General features: G+C 45.9%; 1 protein-coding gene across 2 annotated transcripts in view; it reads left to right on the forward strand.

Annotated features, from left to right (window-relative positions):
- Positions 1–15,077: 15,077 nt before the first annotated feature.
- WWC2 (WW and C2 domain containing 2) overlaps positions 15,078–21,239 on the forward strand; it is a 207,582-nt gene continuing 201,420 nt past the window's right edge. The window contains exon 1 of one of the 2 annotated variants that reach the window (XM_058719941.1): positions 15,078–15,598. In XM_058719941.1, coding sequence (XP_058575924.1) covers positions 15,468–15,598 — 131 coding nt within the window. In that variant the 5' untranslated portion in view covers positions 15,078–15,467. The remainder of the gene's footprint in view (positions 15,599–21,239) is intronic. The other variant, XM_058719943.1, reaches the window with a different exon arrangement.

A 21,239-nucleotide genomic window follows, 5' to 3' on the forward strand; every position in this document is an offset into this window, starting at 1 on the left:
AAGAATTTGTTACTTAAAGTTCCTGAAAGAAGGGGACATATCACACCACACAGAGCCACGGGGGGAAGAACCAGGTTTGATCAGGAGGTGGATTCAGGAGTGAGGGGAAGGCATAGACCACAGTCCTGACTGGGGTTTCCTCAGGAGAGGCAAGACAGAGCAAGGCAAACACCGTAGGACTGGTTGGCTTTGAGCCGTAGGGACTGTCGCTGGCTGTCTGGTACCTGGCCCTGGCTGGATACAGAGCCAGGGAAATACTGACTCGGGGTGCGTGATTCAATGAAGGAGGTGGCTGGGCACATGGATCTGGGAGTAGTTAGAGGGCTTGTGAAATGATTTGAACACACCCACAGAAACTGGATCGCAGGGGAGATACAGTTTTGGTCTTTACTTTGGCCCTGTGAGGCCACGCAGACAAATACAGGATCCAAGAAACACGGTTATATCGGTAGACTCTTGTCTATGTATATCCCCATTGTTTTGTGCTTTGATCATTTCGTTACTTGCTGGCACCACAAGGTGCTCCAGGCTCAGCCTGGACTTTCCCTGGCTCTAGAATCAGCCATTTCTTCAAGGATTCCTGGTTCTTTTATTGGAGGGGCAGAGAGAGAGAGAGGGAGACACAGAATCCGAAGCAGGCTCCGGGCTCTGAGCTGTCAGCACAGAGCCCGACGCAGGGCTGGAACCCATGAACCGCAAGATCATGACCCGAGCTGAAGTCGGACACTCAACTGACTGAGCCACCCAGACGCCCCTATTATTATTATTATTATTATTATTTAAAGATTTTATTTTTAGGAGCGCCTGGGTGGCTCAGTCAGTTGAGCGTCCGACTTCGGCTCAGGTCATGATCTCACAGTCTGTGAGTTCAAGCCCCACGTCTGGCTCTGAGCTGAGCTCTCGGAGCCCGGAGCCTGCTTCGGATTCTGTGTCTCCCTCTCTCTCTGACCCTCCCCTGTTCACGCTCTGTCTCTCTCTGTCTCAAAAATAAATAAACGTTAAAATAAATTTTTATTTTTAAATAATTTCCACACCTAACATGGGGCTCGAATTGACAACCTCAAGATCAAGAGTCACATGCTCTTCCGACTGAGCCAGCCCGGTGCCCTAATGATTCTTAACTTTTTTTTTTTTTTTAATTTTTTTTTAACGTTTATTTATTTTTGAGACAGAGAGAGACACAGCATGAACGGGGGAGGGGCAGAGAGAGAGGGAGACACAGAATCGGAAGCAGGCTCCAGGCTCTGAGCTGTCAGCCCAGAGCCCGACGCGGGGCTCGAACCCACGGACCGCGAGATCGTGACCTGAGCTGAAGTCGGACGCTTAACCGACTGAGCCACCCAGGCGCCCCGATTCTTAACTTTTTAAGAAAGTCTATGGCAGAAGATTTACTTGACCAAAACATCCAATAGCCAACAGTGACCTGATGATGTTAAATTTTACAAATGTTCATAAATACGATTCATAAATCAATACGAGACAGAAAGAAAAATCATTTTGCTATGGAAAATCTTCAGCAGTTTAATATTCACTCTGTATGAATCAACGCATTCCTCTGTGGCAAAGCCCTCAGCCATAACTTCTCCAAATTACACGTTGTTCCTTTAGTTCAGTGGTATAAGATCTACTCTCTATCCCTTTTTGTCATTATTATTGTTTTCTGCTGGACCTATTTCCTTTTTTGCTGAGAAAGTAGACTTTTTTTTTTTTTACTTGAAGCCCGATCTTCCTTTGGGTCTGGAGTTTTTATTTTATTATGTAGTATTTCATCACTTTAATATCCCCAGTGAGAAAGCAGCACAGTAGTATTAGCATGTAACCTTGACATTCAAGGAATATCTTAAATCTTTGCAGTGGCAGTTTCTTTAACAATGTAAAAATATCTGAAATATTTAGCCTTGACAAAGATATAAGCGATATGTTCTGAATCTATCATTCGTCCATATCTCATTTGAGCATTACAGCTGCTCTGTCTACAGTCTTCCTTTCAAGTTCATGGCTATTGGTTCATAATTAAATAAGACCTTGTATGATTAGGTGGAAGGAAAATATCATAGAACCAGAGAGACCATTCAGAGTCGATCAGGGCAATATTTACAAAACTCACTTAATCAAAGGAGTAATGTGGAACTTTTTCAAGGGAACCTCAGGTTATTGGTAAACATAGATTCCACTCCCTTCCGTCGGCGAGTCTGATGCCATAGTCCTGACCCCGAACACCCGAATGCTTAACAAGAGTTCCAGATGGCGTTCACCATTAGGCAAGTTTGGAAACACTGGTTTCATCCAAGACCCTGATTGTGTGTTAGGAAACTGAGGCCCGGAGAAGAAGATCCGCTTTCCTCTGAGTGCCCCTCCCCCAACAGCCGTTAAACACCTGCTTGTAGATAGCACCAGTAAAATGGGAGCAGATGGCAAGGTTTGGGACAGTGCACGGCTGTGTTCTGCTGGTGGAATTGTACTTTGGTACAACCTTCCAGACAGTTTGGCAATTCATGTCAAAATATTAAACGCGCTCATCCTTTGATCCAGGAATTCCAGATGAAAACGGTATTTCTTAGACTGTCGCTGAGACCAGAAGCACGTAGGAGCGGTGCTCCTGTGGAGAAGGCACCATTAGGATCCATTTTTGAGAGGTGAGGAAACTGAGGCACAGATAATTCAATTTGTTTACCCAAAGTCACGCAGCTCCGTGAGGAAACTGGGACTCAGACCCCAGGACACTGACTGGAGCGCCCGTGTTCTTGGCCATCTCACTGCAGGGCAGTGGTTAGTGCGGACCATGACTATGAGGTGCCCACTGCCTCTTTTCTTTCTGGGCTCATTCAAAAGTGAGTCATGGCTATTAGTGAAAGTAATTTAGGTAGACTTAGACCAGGTTTCTCACTGTCAATTGATGTCAGTTGGTGGTTGCACAATATGAATGTACTTCATGCCGCTGACCCGTATTGTTAAAAATCATTAAAGTAACGCATTTTGTGCTATATGAATTTTACCGTAGTAAAAAATGATGATAATGGGTTATAACACACTTTATGAAAAATAATCCTTAGGTCCTTAATGAGCAATAATAATGGTAATAATGATGACGATGGCAAAAAAAGATAGGGAAAGTTCTCCACACACAAAAAAATGCCATCTGCTAAATGTGGAAAAAACCCCCACCATTTTGAAAAACCATCAAGGTAACAATTGATATGTGTAAGTATGGATCTTCAATAAAATGCCAGATCCAGTGGGTGAAAGATTCATTTGGGAAAAGGATGTTCATGCGATCTCAAAGCATCACCTCACAGATCATTTTTTTAGAGTTTATTTAAAAAAATTTTTTTTAATGTTTTATTTAGTTTTGAGACAGGGAGAGACAGAGCATGAACGGGGGAGGGTCAGAGAGAGAGGGAGACACAGAATCTGAAAGAGGCTCCGGGCTCTGAGCTGTCAGCACAGAGCCCGACGCGGGGCTCGAACTTATGGACAGTGAGATCGTGACCTGAGCCGAAGTCGGATGCTTAACCGACGGAGCCACCCAGGCGCCCCAGAGTTTATTTATTTTTTGGGGGGGGGGGGAGGGGCAGAGAGCGAGGGAGACAGAGATAATCCCAAGTGGGCTCTGTGCCATCAGCAGTGGGGAGCCGGGCACTGGGCTCGAACTCACGAACTGCGAGATCATGACCTGAGCTGCAATCAAGAGTCGGATGCTTAGCCGGCTGAGCCCCCCAGGGGTCCCATCACCCCACAGGTAATCAGTAACTACAGATGGAGAAAAGACATCTTTAAAATGGCATCAGAGGCCCCTGTCAGTTGCCGCGTTAAGTGAGCAAATCAGGTTTCGCCAGTGGTGGCACAACACCAGCGACACGTGCCTCCAGATGTGATGAGGTGGCCAGTGTGCAACCCGGACTGTGAAGTTCTCTTGACACGAATTTTAATCTGGAACTAATCCTGGGGAGCTCAGCTAAAACCAGATAGTGAGACGTTTTGCAAAACTGCTGGCTTAGACGCTATGTCGTTGCCATGAAAGATGAAAAAAAAAAAAAAAGCAAGGGCATGTTTGAGATTAAAGGAGACTAAGCAGGCAGGACAGTTAAGTGCAATATGGTTAAGTTCGTTTTAAACAAACAAAGAGAGGACGTCTTGGGGCAACGGGGGAAATCTGAATACTGACTGCATATTAGATAATATTTATTATATCAATTTTAATGTTTTAGGTTTGATAATAATGCTGTGGTTATGTGGGAAAATATTTTTTTAAGAGATACATCTTGAAATATTTAGGAATAAAATGCGATATTTGTAATTTACTTTCAAAAGGCTGAGTAAAAAAGTCTAGACCTCGAGCTATAGACAGAATTAAAGGCAATGTGGCAAAATGTTAATATTTGCCTCTGAATCTGGAAGATGACACCTAAGTGCTCGTTATTCTTTCCATTTTTCTGCAGTTTTTCCATTTTTCAAAATAAAAAGTCGAGTCTAACTCTCTAAGTTATGTCTCAAGAAGTAAATGGTTTGGATTTCTTATTTCAAATATACGAAAATAGGGGCGCCTGGGTGGCTCAGTCCCGTCAAGAGTCTGAGTCTTGATTTCGGCTCAGGTCATGATCTCACGGTTCATGAATTAGAGTCCCCCACCTTGGGCTCCGTGCTGACAGTGTGATGCCTGCTTGGGATTCTCTCCTTTCTCTCTCTCTGCCCCTGCCCTGATCGTTCTCTCTCTCTCTCTCTCAAATAAACATTAAAAAATAAGTAAACAAAAATCGCAGTATTACACCCATAAAATTATGGATATTTAAAGACACAAAAATAGCGCAATCTATGGGAATACCCAAATGCTGAGACTCAATATTGCGGGCCAGCAGGGACCTTGTTCTTATTCACCTTTTAGTCTTCAGAACCCTGTTCATGGTAAGGGCTTAATGCATGTTGAATGGAGAAGTGAGGAATTTGTTTTATTTTGTAACTGGATGTTTTAGGCAACTCCTTGGAAAAGTGATTTGGATGTTTCATGCAGAAAGAGGGGAGGTGAGCTGGAGGGTAAGAGTAACAGAAAGTGGCTTGCATGGAGTGCCTGGGTGGCTCAGTCAGTGAGGTGTCGGACTTTGGCTCAGGTCATTGGGTCTGTAAGTTCAAGTCCCGCATCGGGCTCTGTGCTAACAGCTCCAAGCCTGGGGCCTGCTTCCAATTCTGTGTGTGTGCCTCTCTCTGCCCCTCCCCCCCTCAAAATGAAATAAACACTTAGAAAAATTTTGAATTGAAAGTGTTTAGTAAGTAGGTAGAACCTTCCCTGTGTAGAATTATTGTTGTGTATAATTTGTTATAGTTTTTAAAAAGTTCTGGTACAGGGGCACCTGGCTGGCTGGGTCTGCAGAGCACGTGACTCTTGATCTTGAGGTTGTGAGTTCGAGCTCCACGTTGGGTGTAGAGATTACTTAAAAATAAAATCTTAAATAAAATAAAAAAAATTAAAACTTCTGGTACAGGATAATAATTTGAAGGATATAGTTTCGTTTTATGGAATTATCATAGTTGGATCTTCTTTGTATATATGTCCCCAAATCTGTAAATAAATGAACAAGGAAACTCTTAGTCTATTTTAGGAAGAATAACCTTCAGTGTGGCATTTGCTTTCACACACACACCAAACGTGCTAATTATAACTAGATTTTTCATCTGTTCATGAAAGCACGTTTCCCAGGTGTTGGGGTAGGTGTTGGGTATTCCTCACACTTCGAGATCAAACTACAGTATTTCTGTGTGTGTGTGTGTGTGTGTGTGTGTGTGTGTGTGTGTGTACGAGAGAGACAGAGAGAGAGAGAGAGAGACAAAGAGAGAGCAGTTGAACATACAGAAAAGTGTGCAAAACAAGGCATACATTTTGACCAATAAATAGTAAGCAAACAAGTGAAAAAACAGAACATTTTTAGAATCCCCCTTCCCGTGTCCTTTTCCCCAGGTTCAACATCATCTCTCTCTTTAGAAGTGAGCACGACCTTGACCCTTGTGACAATTCTTTTCCTGTCTTTCTCTATATTTCTACCTCTTTGTATACATCTCTAACCCGTATGGCTTGGTTTTACCTGTTTCTGTGAACTTCACGTGAATGAAATCATACTGTACAAATTCTTCTGTTTCCTGCTTCTTTTCTCCAACATGACGTTTTTAAGGATTCACCCAAAGGGTTTTGTGCACATGTGGACAATGCATTTATTATTACTGTATTGTACTCCATTGTTTAAACATGCTACAACTTATTCATCCACTATATTCTTTATTGTACATATGCAAACTTCAGTTTTGGGGTTACTGCAAGTAATATTGTTATAAACATTCTTGTACACGGACCTGATGCATATATATGTGTCTTTCTAGGGGTATACCTGGGAGTGGAATCACCAGGTCACAGGTTGTGGATATCCTCAGGTTTCTGAGATTAGGCCAGATTGTGATTATACCCATTTGTATTCCTACCTGTCATTAATAAGAATTCCTTTCGCTCTACATTCTGCCCAACACTTGATATTATTTAAGAAAATTTTTTTAAGGTTTTTTTTTGACAGAGAGAGAGAGAAAGAGAGAGAGAGAGAGAGACAGAGCCCAAGTGGGGGAGGCAAAGAGAGAGAGGGAGACACAGAATCCGAAGCAGGCTCCAGGCTCTGAGCCATCAGCGCAGAGCCCGACGTGGGACTTGAACTCACTAACTGTGAGATCATGACCTGAGCTGAAGTCAGACGCTCAACCAATTGAACCACCCAAGCGCCCCTATACTTGATATTATTAAAATTAAAAATTTTTGCCAATCTAGTAGCTATAGGAGTTATCTGGTTGTGCTTTGAATTTTCATTTCACTTCATTCATTTTACTAATGTCGTGGAGCAACTTTACATGTGTTTATTGGCAAGATAGATTTCTTTGAACATGTTTTGTTCCATGGACCCTTCCCCCCCACCCAATCAATTTAAATATCCCCCAAATCGGACACGTTTGGGAGATTATATTGTAGCTAAATTTTTTTTCTACTTTTTTACTTCTAGTTTTAATTTTTTTAAGCTTATTTATTTTGAGAGAGAGAGAGAGAGAGAGAGAGAGAGAGAGCAGGGAAGGGGCAGAGACGAGGGAGAGAGAGAATCCCAAGCAGGTTCTACACTGTCAACACAGAGCCCCACTTGGGGCTTGATCCCATCAGCCATGAGATCATGACCTGAGCCAAAATCAAGAGTTGGGTGCTTAACTGACTGAGCCATTCAGGTGCCCCACTTTTTTTTTTTTTTTAGAGTAGGCTCCACACCCAATGTAGGGCTTGAACTCACGACTCTGAGATCAAGAGTTGCATGCTCTCCCAACTGAGCCAGCCAGGCATCCCAATTGGAGATAAATTTCTTAACATCAAATTCAAAGCATTGAGGTCAACATCAGAGAACCAAGAACTGAGGGGAAGACAGAAGATGAAATGAGGCAAGAGAGACAGGCTGATAAATAATTACTAGAATAATAGTAAACTTTTTTAAATGTTTATTTCTTTTTGACAGAGAGAGAGAGAGAAAACACAAGCAGAGGAGGGGCAGAGAGAAAGGGAGACAGAATCTGAAGCAGGCTCCAGGCTCTGAGCTGCCAACGCAGATCCCAATGTGGGGCTCGAACCCGCGAACTACGAGATCATGACCTGAGCTGTAGTGGAACGCTTAACGACTGGGCCACCCAGGCGCCCCAGAAATAAAAACTTTAATGGAAATTTCAGAGTGGTTGGAAGGGAGAGGTCAAATTCCCTCCATAAGAGAGAATACAATCCCACCTTTTATTTTATTTTTTAAAATTTTTTTTTTGTTTAACCTTTATTTTTGAGACAGAGAGAGACAGAGCATGAACGGGGGAGGAGCAGAGAGAGAGGCAGACACAGAATCGGAAACAGGCTCCAGGCTCTGAGCTGTCAGCACAGAGCCCGACGCGGGGCTCGAACTCACGGACCATGAGATCATGACCTGAGCCGAAGTCGGACGCTTAACCGACCGAGCCACCCAGGCGCCCCCCAATCCCACCTTTTAAAGAAGCTATTTTTCATAGACGGTAAAGCTGGATGGAAACACATGCAAATTAAAGATGGCAAAAGAAAAATAGAACGTCGTATTATTTCATTATATAAGAAAGAATGTTAATGAACACCTACTCCAAGAGTCTACCGCACAGGGTATACAAGAGGTGCCCTCTGAGGGCCTCACTCACAGAAATGTGCATTTAAGCTTTTGTTCCTTTCCACTATAAGTTGGAGATTCTAAATGTTCAATATCTTTTTAGCAACCATAGAATTTGCTCTGTGTGGGGCTTCCATCTGCAGTGAATAAGGTAAAACCTCATCTGTTTGATGTTGCTTACAATTGAATTGCAATGATGGTTGTTGCCTAAGGTGTTGTTATAATAATAATTAACTGGGGTTGGGGGGGAAGTAGCTTATGGTAATCAAGATTTCTGGTTTGGCCTAGCGCTGGGAATTCTTAAAGATCACATGCCTGTCTTCTGAAGGACTGTCTAGACCCAATACATTTTAGGAATTATGGATTCGGGCTACCTAGCCACAATAATAGAGGTGTTATTTATTTCAACCAGTTCCGTGGCAAAGAACAAAAACAAGAACAAAAAACCCACTCTGGTTTGATTCAGAAAAAAGGGACGTTCTCTTTATGAAGAAGTTCCACTTTATATAATCGCTGATCTCCCGGAGGAAACGGGGAATATTAAAATATTGAAAACCTGGCCATCTTGTCCCACACGTGAGTTGGTGCAGTAGCATAAGGATAAAGGTTACGGCAAGAATTCATTCACAGATGGTTTACACGCTAGGAACTACTTTGCACACACATCCTGAAAATGGGGACCACATTTTACAAAGAAACAAACTAGATCATATCGCATGACTGAGGAGTCAGAGGCCAAATACAGGATTATAGATGGGTTGCTTACATCTGATTGACTTGCCCTGACGCGTCCTTTCCCATATTCAGTCCAGAATCCTCGACCCTCTACAGACTTTCAGGTGGGTGATGCCCCACCATACATTTGCAGTCCTGGCCTTTTGTTTGAGCTCGAGTCCCGACCTTTCACTTTCTGCTGGGTATCTCTGATTTCTAGAAACAACCTCCATATCAGATCCCCCTTTGGACTTCCTCATTTATTTCAGCTATTTGAGTCTCTCTTGACGGCCTAAAATCTTGGACTCCTACCAGACTCCTCCTTCTGGTCTATTCACTGCGCCCTTCTTAATCTAATCAGTGGCACATTCTTGCTAGATCATTTCTTTTCATCCCCCCTTCCCCCACCCTGCTTGCCTTATTTTTAATGCAGACCTTTATCTCTCTCATACCTATATTATCACACCAGCCTCCTAACTCCGCGGCTCCAGCCAGTCTTGGGCTCTTTTGCGCCAGATTTATCTTTGAGCTTTGCACACCCGTTTCTTTGCACAAGCATGCCTTGCCAGTCCGTTCTGGCGTCGTGTCTGAGCTCAAGTCTACACCAACCCCTTTCTTTAGTGATCATTTTCCTCATGTATACTTCTTTGACGGACCCCCCCGACGGCCCCCCGTCTCTCTTAAAACTCCCTTAGTTTACTGTCTCACTTCTTCCTTAGACACTACGGAAGAGTGCGGAACACTGCTGTTGTTCTTTACGTTTTATGATTGGCTCTACCTCCAGGGAAGTTAGCAAGCGTGTCTTTTTTCCACTCAGTGTATCCTGGACATCTTTTTTTTTTTTTTTTTTCCCAGCACATATATATTTATCTAATGCTCTTTATTTTATTTTATATTTATAAGTAGGCTCCATGCCCAACGTGGGGCTTGAACTCACGACCCTGAGATTGAGAGTCACGTGCTCTACTGACTGCATCAGCTCTTTTAACGCCTGCTGAGTATGGGTGCATGAAAACTCATGGAACCAGTCTGTTACTCATGGACACTGGTGGTTTTGTTATCATCAAACACACTGCAATGAACACCCTTGCATATCTTGAGGGGCTATAATACCCATAGGTAAAATTGTAGCACTGGGATTGCTACAATTGCACTGGATGTTTAAACATATTTTAAAAATATTTTTATCTCCTTTATATATTATATATATTTATATTTTTTACATCTTTATATTTTATGTTTTATATGTTTTATATTTATACATATTTATGTTTATTAGTATATACTTTTAAAACTTGGATTCACATAATTTGCACCCTCTGCTTTCATTTCTTTTCTTTTCTTTTCATTTATTTTTTTAATATAATTTATTGTCCAATTGGCTAACATAGAGTGTGTTCAGTGTGCTTTTGGTTTTGGGGGTAGATTTCCGTGATGCATCGCTTGCATACGACACCCAGTGCTCATCCCAACATGTGCCCTCCTCAGTGCCCATCACCCATTTTCCCCTTTCCCCCCTCCCCATTCATCCTCAGTTTGTTCTCTGTATTTAAGAGTCTCTTATGGTTTGCCTCCCTCTCCCCTCTGTGTGTATCTATTATTTCCCCCTTCCCTCCCCCATGGTCTTCTGTTAAGTTTCTCAAGTTCCACATATGAGTGAAAACATATGACATCCGTCTCTCTCTGACTGACTTATTTCACTTAGCATAATGCCCTCCAGTTCCATCCACGTTGCTGCAAATGGCAGGATTTCATTCTTTCTCATTGCCAAGTAGTATTCCATTGGATATATAAACCACATCTTCTTTATCCATTCATCAGTTGATGGACATTTAGGTTATTTCCATAATTTGGCTATTGTTGAAAGCACTGCTATAAACATCGGGGGTACATGTGCCCCCATGCATCAGCACTCCTGTATCCCTTGGGTTAATTCCTAGCAGTGCTATTGTTGGGTCACAGGGTAGGTCTATTTTTAATTTTCTGAGGAACCTCCACACTGCTTTCCAGAGTGGCTGCACCAGTTTGCATTCCCACCAACAGGGCAAGAGGGTTCCCGTTTCTCCACATCCTCGCCAGCATCTACAGTCTCCTGGTTTGGTCATTTTAGCCACTCTGATGGGAGTGAGGTGGTATCTCAGCGTGGTTTTGATTTGCATTTCCCTGATGAGGGGTGACGTTGAGCATCTTTTCATGAGTCTGTTGGTCATCTGGTCTACTTTCATTTTAGATATCACTCATCTTCCTGCCCCCCGGGATTTAGACATTGACCGTGGGGGTTTTGTTTAATGGCAGCTCATCCCCTCAGACTATTACTACCAGGAAGGTGTTAAGCCAGGTAGAGAAGAAGGGAAATGAGGGCCAGAAAACAGACTCCTTAGTGGCCAGTGTATAGCTTCTTAGACTGGGGGAATCTGCTATCCTCTGCCAGTTATTACCTAGAGCCCAAATGAAATCTGAATGCATCTATTTATAAAATAGGGATAATCTTTACTTCATTTTTATAGATATGAATATAGATGAAATAAGATTTCATTGTCTTGGGGCGCCTGGGTGGCTCAGTCGGTTAAGCATCTGACTTCGACTCAGGTCACGATCTCGCAGTCTGTGAGTTCGAGCCCCGCGTCGGGCTCTGGGCTGATGGCTCGGAGCCTGGAGCCTGCTTCCGATTCTGTGTCTCCCTCTCTCTCTGCCCCTCCCCCGTTCATGCTCTGTCTCTCTCTGTCTCAAAAATAAATAAACGTTAAAAAACAAAAAAAAAAAGAATTAAAAAAAAAAAAGATTTCATTGTCTTAACCATTAGGAATTCTCCAGGAGGTTAGTACTGTGCAATTGTGTGAACTCAGAACAGCAGAGTTCAAACTCGATCAAGATAAAAAAAAGCGGTAGAGGGCGGTGAGTTTCTTGTCACCTTAACCGCTTTTGTGTGACCAAATGTTTCCTGTGCCTACAAGTGGGAAAGAAGGAGTGAGCTTGTCTCTTAATTGCTTTAGAGTTTTATTTACTTAACGCACCTTTTTGAAGTCCCGCAATTTATGGAACAATAAATGCCATTTTACCGCAGTGTGTTATCTTGGCATGCTCATCGGTTTTAGAAGTTTGCATAAAAATATTTATCTGAGGGGCGCCTTGGTGGCTCAGTCGGTTAAGCAGCCCACTTCGGCTCAGGTCGTGATCTCACAGTTTGTGGATTCGGCCTCTGCACTGGGCCCTGTGCTGACAGCTTGGAGCCTGGAGCCTGTTTCAGATTCTGTGTCTCCCTCTCTCTCTGTCTCTCTCTTTCTCTGCCCTTCTCCCGCTTATGCTCGCTCTCTCTCAAAAGTAAATAAAGATTAAAAAATATTTATCTGAAAGCTTATCAAATTTGAAATTGTACCAAGAAGTATTTTGCAGTTATTCATTCTAGTGAAACAAATTAAGTTGTGGCAACTGGAAAGTTACTTTTTTTTTTTTTTTTTTTCCTAAATAGCAGGATGTAGACATTTTAGTATAATACATGTTTTTTAATGGGTAGGTGCGGGAGCCTGGAAGGAAGGCTGAAACAAGAATAGTTTGGCTGCATTGCTGAATGATGTTATTAGTATACTAGAATGCAAATTTTGGCCATGCAAGTAAGTGAGCCAGTTCAGAGTGGTCCAAAACAAAGCCCCTTCACCTTCTCACACCTTAGTAGTGTGAGAGATTAGTTTCAGACAGGCCTTATTTTTTTCACACCATTCAGAAGTCCAAATTTAAGGTTACCCACCAGGATGTCACATGTCACTGGGAACTGGAGAAGCTTGCCTTGTGTGATCACGTCTTGGTCAGTGGCGTGGGGGCAAAACGAGAGACCGGGAGTTGGGGGCTTCTCTTTGGAAGACCTAGAAGGACAAAGGGACTGAATTCATTGGATGACTCCCTTCCTCACCTTCTGCTTTTCAGAGTTTCTGGTGCTTTAAAGTTTCTACGCCAAGTGCAAATACAACTCTTTCTAAGACTCCGGCGGGAGAAGGCAAGTCCAGTGGCTGCCGTGAAGCTGTTCCAAGCCTGGCCCTCAGTCCTTACTCTTCAGGACCTCAGTCCTCCCTCCTCCACCTTCAAGACTGACTGCAGATGGCTGGACTCCCTGGGAATCTGAAAACCCTCGACATCCCTGGGGCAGCTGCTACCCCAAACCTCGGTGTGCTGTACCATTGTCAATCCTGAGTCACTTGACTCCCTTACTGGTCTGTGAGCCCAGGAGACAGGACTTTGTTCCAAATGCTCGGAAAGCCCCTGTCCCCTGTCCGACGCTGTGTCCTGCACAAGGTGGGGAAGTCATTTTGCGTTAGCCAGCAGGATTAAGCGAATTCATACCAGGAGGTGAATGACTGAGCTCCGGGACCCTTCTTTAGGGTGTTTTACTTTTTAAAAATTATTTATTTATTTATTTATTAAAAACAAATTCTTTTAATGTTTATTTATTTTTGAGAGAGAGAGAGAGAGAGACAGAGCATGAGCGGGGGAGGGGCAGAGAGAGAGGGAGACACAGAATCCGAAGCAGGCTCCAGGCTCTGAGCTGTCAGCACAGAGCCCGAGGCCGGGCTCGAACTCACAGACAGTGAGATCATGACCTGAGCCGAAGTCGGACGCTCAACCGACTGAGCCCCCCAGGTGCCCCTAAAAAACTTTTTTTAATGTTTTTATTTATTTTTGAGGAAGAGAGAGTGAGAGAGTGGGGAGGGGCCGAGAGAGAGAGGGAGACACAGGATCCAAAGCAGGCTCCAGGCTTTGAGCTGTCAGCACAGAGCCCCACACGGGGCTCAAACCCACGAACAATGAGATCCTGACTTCAGCCGGAGTGGGATGCTTAACTGACTGAGCCACCCAGGTACCCCACACTTTAAAAGAAGCTGTTAGTAACCCGGAAGAATATGAATGGGGGATGGTGTAGACCCAGGTGGAGAATACTTTTGGGCCTCGAAGACGCCCTCCCAGACCCAGGGGCTGGGGGCACTGAATGCCCTGCGACAGGGCTCTGCCAGTCCTACCGCTCCTGGCACTGTCCTACCCGGAGCCGGAGATCCAGCCCCTGGTCAGTGCCCACCGGGACGCAGGAGAGGCTGAATAAAGAACTGCTTGTGGGCTAAGAAAGATCCACGTTCCATCTAAGATTCATCCAGGGCCTAGGAAAGCCTGGCTTCCGGGCCGCAGTGGGCTCCCTCCAGCGTGGTGGCCCACACCTTCTTGGCCACAGCGGGGTTCGGGTGGGGGACTTCCCGCCGCGGGGGCTGGGCGGAAGGGACCGGTTCCAGGATTTGTCCAAGTCCAACTGTCCTAAACCCCTGCAGCGGAGGCCAGCGGCAGAGGCGCCCTGATGGCTGGCCTGGCCCCCGCGGGTTGAGCGGCCCGACCCGGCGGGAGGCTAGGGTGCCTTCTGCTCCCTGGCCCGCGTGGGGGTGGGAGGCAGTCGCTTCCCAGGATCTGGCTGGAGTTTCCCCCACAGGCCACAGGGGCAGGCGTGTCACTGCGCTCTGGGACCGCTGGACCCGCCTTCGCTTTCCGCCGCGAGGCCCGTGGCCTCTGGGCTGAGGTCATGGAGGGCCAGGCGCCCTGCAGAGGCCCCAGGGGCGACACCGGCCCGGACACGCCACCGACACGCTTCTGAGCGCTTTCGGTGCTTTTTACACTTTTCCACCACCCCGAACCGCCCTCGGGTGCCGAAGTAGCCCAGGGAGCGGCGTGGGGAAGCCTTTGTGCCCTCGCTGCTTGCTGGGACTTTTTCTTCCCGAAGAGAGCTTCCCCCACCCCTTTCCTCTCGAAAGTCTTGTGGTTTCCCTAGAAGTCGGAAAGAAGTTGCGAAGGTTGCGGAGCGCTTTCTGGCTCTTTTCTGTCCCGAAAGTTTAAAAATCCCAAGGCGTGTGGCCGCCGGGAGATACTTGGGGTCAAGGGGAGGGAGCGAACAGCGCATTCCTTCGCCCTCTTCCCGCCCACCTGGTCCCTCAGCTCCCCTCCACCGCCCCCGCCCCGGGCTCGGCCCGGCGCCCCAGTTCTTGCAGCAGGCCCCGGGAGCTGCAGGGTTAAGCCCTGGAATGTGGCGGCGAGGAATGTGCATGCAGATGAGCCCAGCGTGGGGAGGGGCGGGTGAGGGCGGGCCCGGGGCGGGGCGCATGCTAATAGCATGCAAATGAGGAGGCCCGTCGCCGCCGGGACCGCCGCTCCGCGGAGCTTCCCGGATCCGAGCCCAGACGGCGGCGGCTCGGGCAGCCTGGGCGCCGCGACCCTCGGCGGCCACAGGGGGACGGGGAGGAGGAGGAGGAAGAGGCGGAGGCAGCGGTTGCAGCCGCGAGGAGGAGGAGGAGGAGGAGGAGGAGGAGGAGGAGGAGGGTTCGCTCGCCTGCTCCGACGCAGACATGGTGGACTGATCCCCGGCGGGGCCGAGAGCAGGGTTTCCTGAGGCGCCCCCCGCGCGTGGCCCCGCCGCGCCCCGCGCCCCGCAGCCCCTCGCCGGCGCCCGCGTCGGGTGCGGCGGTCGGGCCGGGCATTCGCGTTCCCGCCGCGTCCCGCGCCCGGTCCCTATGGAGGCGCCGCTCGCCGGCGAGGCCGCCGACCATGCCTAGGAGGGCCGGGAGCGGGCAGCTGCCGCTACCCCGGGGCTGGGAGGAGGCCAGGGACTACGACGGCAAGGTCTTCTACATCGACCACAACACCAGGAGGACCAGCTGGATCGACCCCCGGGACAGGTGGGCGGCCGGGCCGCGGGTGGGCGCGGGGACCCGCCTCAGTAGCGCGGCGGCGGCTGTTGTCCGGGAGATCCGGCCGATCGGCGGCGCCCGCGGCGCGGGGGGCGTGGGGCGTGGGGCGTTGCCGGCCCCGGGGTGCCGGGAGGGGTCTCGGGAAGGAGGCGCGGGACCCTCAGCCGGCGAGGAGCCCCGTAGGGGGCCAGTTGGAGCCTCCCCTTACAGGGCCTCTTTGCCCTGCTCCCTTCTCGACGCCCCCTGGGACCTTTAGACACTCCCGGCCGGGAGGCAAGGGTGGCATTGGCGCTCCGGGCTGGCACTCCGTGTCCAGTTAACGGACCCCGAGGGGCCACCTGAGCCCCGTGGCGAGCTCGCTTCCGCCTGAAGTGGGCCACATTAGCGCTGGAGGGTATCTTTGGCCTTTGGGAGGAGGGGACGGGCCGGGAGCCTCCTGGAGAAGGCCTGAGTGCAAGGTGGGGAACCAGCCAACCAAGCCACCTGTGGCATCTTCTCTTGGCTGTCCTTGGCTCCCTGCCTTGACTGCAAGCTCTTGACGGGGCGCGCCACCGGTCAGGCCGGAGGTCCTGGGCGTGGAGGGGGGCTCCAGGCACCCTTCCTCTCCGAGCCCTGGCTGTGGGTGTGATTAGCTCTGCCCCTCAGAGTTTAGAAACACTTTTTTGGGGGTGGGGGGTGGGGGAGGTTGGTGTTACTGCGTACTGCCCTCACCAGAAACCTTGAACTGAGTCCCCACATCTTGAAAAGGCAGATTGTGTTTTGAAGAAAGAAATGCAGTGAGCATTGAAACAGACTTGAGCTTATCACGATTTCTTGTAGTTTTCAGCCCACACTTGTTAGTCCTGCTCGGAGGTAAAGAGGGGAAGCATAACCAAATCATCGTCTAGGAAGTTCCGGAGCTGAAGTTTTGCTGAATGTTCACAAATGTTGGTCCTTTATCCCGTCTTGTTACCCTTCAAAGGAAAATTTCTTATAGTGAGATTTATTATAAGAATAATAGGAGATATTCCTAATTGTAAATTTGTAAATTGGCCATTAAGGAGGTGTTCCTAACTGTAAATTAGGGGTTTATAACCCTTTTTTTTTTTTTAGGTGCTTCTACTAAACATTGCGCCGTTTCTCAATTTGAAGCTGGAAGAGTTTCATACTATATGTTCTCAATTAACTTTTCTCTTACGAATATTGTTTTTGAAACCTATTAACGAGTAATTATAAAAAAGTCATAAATGACATTATAAATTTATGGAACAGTCCTTATTAAATTATCCATGAAGGTATCAGTTTTGGTTTCCCTTCTGAAATGAGAAAAGGCACCTTGCTGAGGTTCTGGCTTGCCCCAGCCTGGCTGCCTGTTGCTGGCCTGATAAAAAGTTATGACAAACATCACACCTTCACAGTTTCTCCAGACATACTAATTGTTGTCATAAACTTCCTGCTCCAGGTCAGTTATTTGACTTCTGCCCTTGCACTTGAAACTATTTAACAGATAGTAAATGTCAGTGATGATGGTGTGCACCCAGCAGTGACTTTTAAGGCACCTGTGTCAATATTTGGCTTTTACAGTTCTGTGGTCATTCTGCTTTCTGATACTTGGAGTTTCAGGCTATTGAAATCACAGTGAATTCTTGAAATATTTAGGCATTTCAGAGTCTCTTCATTTTGCATCTTCTATTATATCGTGTCATTTGTATTTACCAACAGAGATTACAAGAATATGTAATGCCTGGGTAAAGCAAATAGAAAGTGAAGTAAGAAATGACTTGGCTTATCCATATCACTACTTCTTAAACAAGTTAAGCATGCCTTTTATTTTAAACTGTTAATGGATTAACAATTATTATGAACTCTGCTTTCAGGAAACTGGGTAACCAATAACCAATTCATTTGATGTGGATAAACAGTTTTGACTAAGATAATTTGTTATGATTCTAGTTTTCTGTGAAGCGGTTAGGTCTTTAAGTATTTGGCAATATAAATTTGGGTTATACACATTTCTGGATCTCACTCTGAGTTTTCAAAGATTCTACGAGACCAGGGTCAATATTGACAATACTTAGTTTAAATTTGATTGCTTTCTTTTAGGGCAACGAAGTGAGTGTAGGTCTTGCTAAGTTGTGTAAGAGATGGTGGGAGACGATATTTGGAGGATATATTGAACTCTAGTCGATTTTGTTAGACACGCACCAAACTTACAGAGAAAGAGATGTGACACGGGCCTTTTGGGGTGTGCCCCTTCTTCTACAGGATCACATGACAAATCCTGAAAGAAAGTGAGTTGATAAACTGTGGGTAGGCAGTATTTTGGAACCCTCAAAGTCATTTAATTAAAATGGTCATGATGGCTTACCCAGTTCTATTTATGTTAAGAAAAACTCTGACAGTCTATCAGAATTTGTGAAGTGTTTCCGATTGTATAGATGAATATGCATATTTGCAGGGGGGAAGCTGGAGGCTTTTATGAGAACGTAATTTTGTTCAGTAAGTAGTGATTTTGGAATACCGAAGTATTAAAATTGCCCCAGCACTTATTGATTGAGTAAGCTTAGGTGAGTTTGTGAGTCCCTCTAAACCCCCATTCTCAACTCTGAAATGGAGGTAAGACCACCTACCTCATGGCGATGGTTAGGGATCCATAATTAGGGCCCAGCCGAATGGTCGTGGGTGTGGTGGTGTCATTCCAGTTCAGGAACTGAGGGGTGGTTCAGGTTACCCCTGGAACTAGTGGGTGTACCAGCACATATTTATTCAGTATTTATTGTGTGACAGTCACTGTGCTAAGCTCTTTAACTGTGATCTCCTTCTATTCTCCCATTGGTCCTATGAGGTCGATGCTAGGATTGTCTTGCAGTTGCAGAGGAGATGGAGAGACGCCATGGCTGTTCAAGGTGGCCAGGATTTGAAGCCAGGTAGTTGGACTCTAGAACCTGTGTCCTATGTCATTCCTCCAGACCGCTGGAACACCTGGACGTGCTTAGAGGTGTTTGGGTGGAATGGAACCTCTTTGCCCGGTGTCGATTTCTCAGGCCGATTGACCTGTCTTTATTGGTCTTCAAAGGTTCCTGTTAACTTTTTATGATTCTTAGGTACATGGAGGATCTGGTTCATGAATGCTTTGAGCCTAATGGGTTGAAGGCCTGCCAGGTTGACCCCACTGAACAGCAGTGCAGGGCCAGGTAGAACTTGGAAATTCATTGCCCTCTTGGGCACATGAGAAGTTCTGTCTGGGGAAGAGTTAAGGGCTCTGTCTCATTCCTGAATAGACTGCAATTTTACTATAACAGGCTTGTCTTTACCCGCCCCCCCCCCCTCCCCCCATCACCGTTCCTGGGGAAATCTCCCTGTCCGTGATTCCTTGCTCCCCTCCCCCACCCCCCAGCGGGTCAGCTGTTATTTTGCGGGTCTACTCCCTCCCTCACCTCTTATTTTGCCCACCGTGGACACCCTTTTGACCACACCAGTTGGTGTTTATGGTGGCCCATAGATCATGGCCAAATGGTGTGGTGCTTAAAAAAAAAACAAAACGGCTACATTCAACATAGGAGAAAAACATAGGATGGATTCATTGCCTCTGAAGGGACTAGGGGGCTAAGGTGGGCAGGCCTCGGAGACTTGGGTGAATGGTGGTACAAACTCTCAGTAGAATTTTTCTCATTTTCTGTGCTTGGATTGAATGTTATCCGGAGATACAATAACTTTGTCTAGTTGAACGTGAAAGATTTGCCGGCACACAAAAACTTGCTGATTTATATAGTCTTTGGTTTATGGCTAGGATCAGATATTGAGTGCCCTGTGTGCTTTCTAACTGAAGGGAAGAAATTCTGGGGGGTGGGGAGGGTGACCGGGAGGAGGAAGAGGATGTCAGCTGGGTATCCTTGATGGCTGAGCTAACTCTTGGCTCTTTACACCCAGTTTATGGCACGTGATTAGGCTCTGAGGAACTCTGTATTGTCTTTCTTTCAAAGTCAAAGCAAGTAATTTTGCTAACCCTCCTGCTAGAGTGTAAATTCCTCAAGAGACCTAATTGCTTATTACTGCTTTCTGTGTCCTTTGTAGATGGTACATGTTAAATGAATATTGCTGAGGTCAATTAATGAAGAAAGTTGTTAAATTAATGAAAGAATGCTAGTTGAGCTACTCTCTTATTTCCAGTTGCTTATTGTTCGGCTTTCAGAAAATAAACCCATAACCACCAACAACCAGAGACAATTGATTTTCCAGTTAGATTAAAAATAATGAGAGAATTAAGCCGCTACATTTTGACTAATCGTATAAATATGGGAATTACTTCTAAGAGCAAAGAAAACAAAATCAGTCCTTACAGTCTTAATCACCACTGCCGATGTCATAGATTTTGCCGGAAGTCGTTCCTCCCCGGCCGGCTGAGTTCGGGTGCCAAGTGGTTACTGTGAATTATTTGAGTGATTATGGTTTTTGAAGTGTGGAGAGGTTGTTAAAAGAAGGGTTGTTTTTGTTTTTTTGTTTTTTTGAAAAAAAACAAAACAAAACAAAAAAAACAACCCACTCTGGGAAGCACTAATTTAAACTCCACTGTGCTGTCTTCCAGAAATTCCCAAAGAAGTATTTCTTGTTTTCAACACAGTGTGCTGTAACGCTTGCAGGAGGGCATAGTGCTTGCTTAGTAGTAGTACTGAGATTTCTGCAGTGACTTTAATAGTCCATACTTTGCAGTTTCATTTTGTTGCAAGACCTAGGGCCATACTTGCTTTTTCCGGAAAGACTGTTATCTATAAATAAGTGATTTTTTTTTTTTTTTTTTGTAGCTGCAGATCACTAAGTTGTGAGTTACATAGTCAGCCCTTGTGAGGCGTGGCCTGCCAAGGCCCTGCTCTGCCTGCCTGTGCCTTAAAAATGGCACCCTCTAACTTGTTTCCAGTAAATGTCTGTAGGAAAAAAAGATGCCACCATTAAAGAGGGGCGTGGCCACCTTCATTCTGCCCATGGGGGAGTTACTGAAATGGTAGCACACAGTGTGAGCCCTAATGCAGTGTAAATTCCTGGAGTTAGGGCCTGGGTCTGTGTATGCTCTCGTCCTGGGAACTTGATTTAAAATCGGTTGACCTGATTTCTTATTAGAATTTTGGACTAATTTCTTCATTTCTGAAGCTCCTGTTATTGGAAAAATGATCTCAGAAGTATATAGAATAGGAAAAGGGAATTTTCAGGACAGTGTATGTATAAGTTGTGGGTTAAAAGTAACATTTCAGAATGCTTTCACTGTCTCCAGTGGCTTTTCTTTCCAGTTACTTATTTTATTTTTTATTGACAGAAAAAAAATCGCATAAAATTCACCACTTTAACCATTCTCAGGTGTACCAGTAAGTGATTTTTAGTATATTCCCAGGGTCGTGCACCCATAACCATTATGTAATGCCTGAACATTTTCTTCACTCCAGAAAGAAACCCGGTACCCGTCCGTTCTTTCGCCACCCCGGCTGCCTCGGGCAACCAGCAATCTGCTTTCTGTCTTCATGATTGTACCTATCCTGGACATTTCATGTAAATGGAGTCATACAGTGTGTGTCCTTTGTGTCTGGCACAGTGTTTTCAGGATTCATCTGTGTTGTAGCGTTGTGTCAGAGCTTCGTTCCTTTTTATGACTTGGAAGAAT

The sequence above is a fragment of the Neofelis nebulosa genome, chromosome 3 (genome assembly GCF_028018385.1).
Source record: "Neofelis nebulosa isolate mNeoNeb1 chromosome 3, mNeoNeb1.pri, whole genome shotgun sequence".
In the NCBI taxonomy this organism is placed as follows: Eukaryota; Metazoa; Chordata; class Mammalia; order Carnivora; family Felidae; genus Neofelis; species Neofelis nebulosa.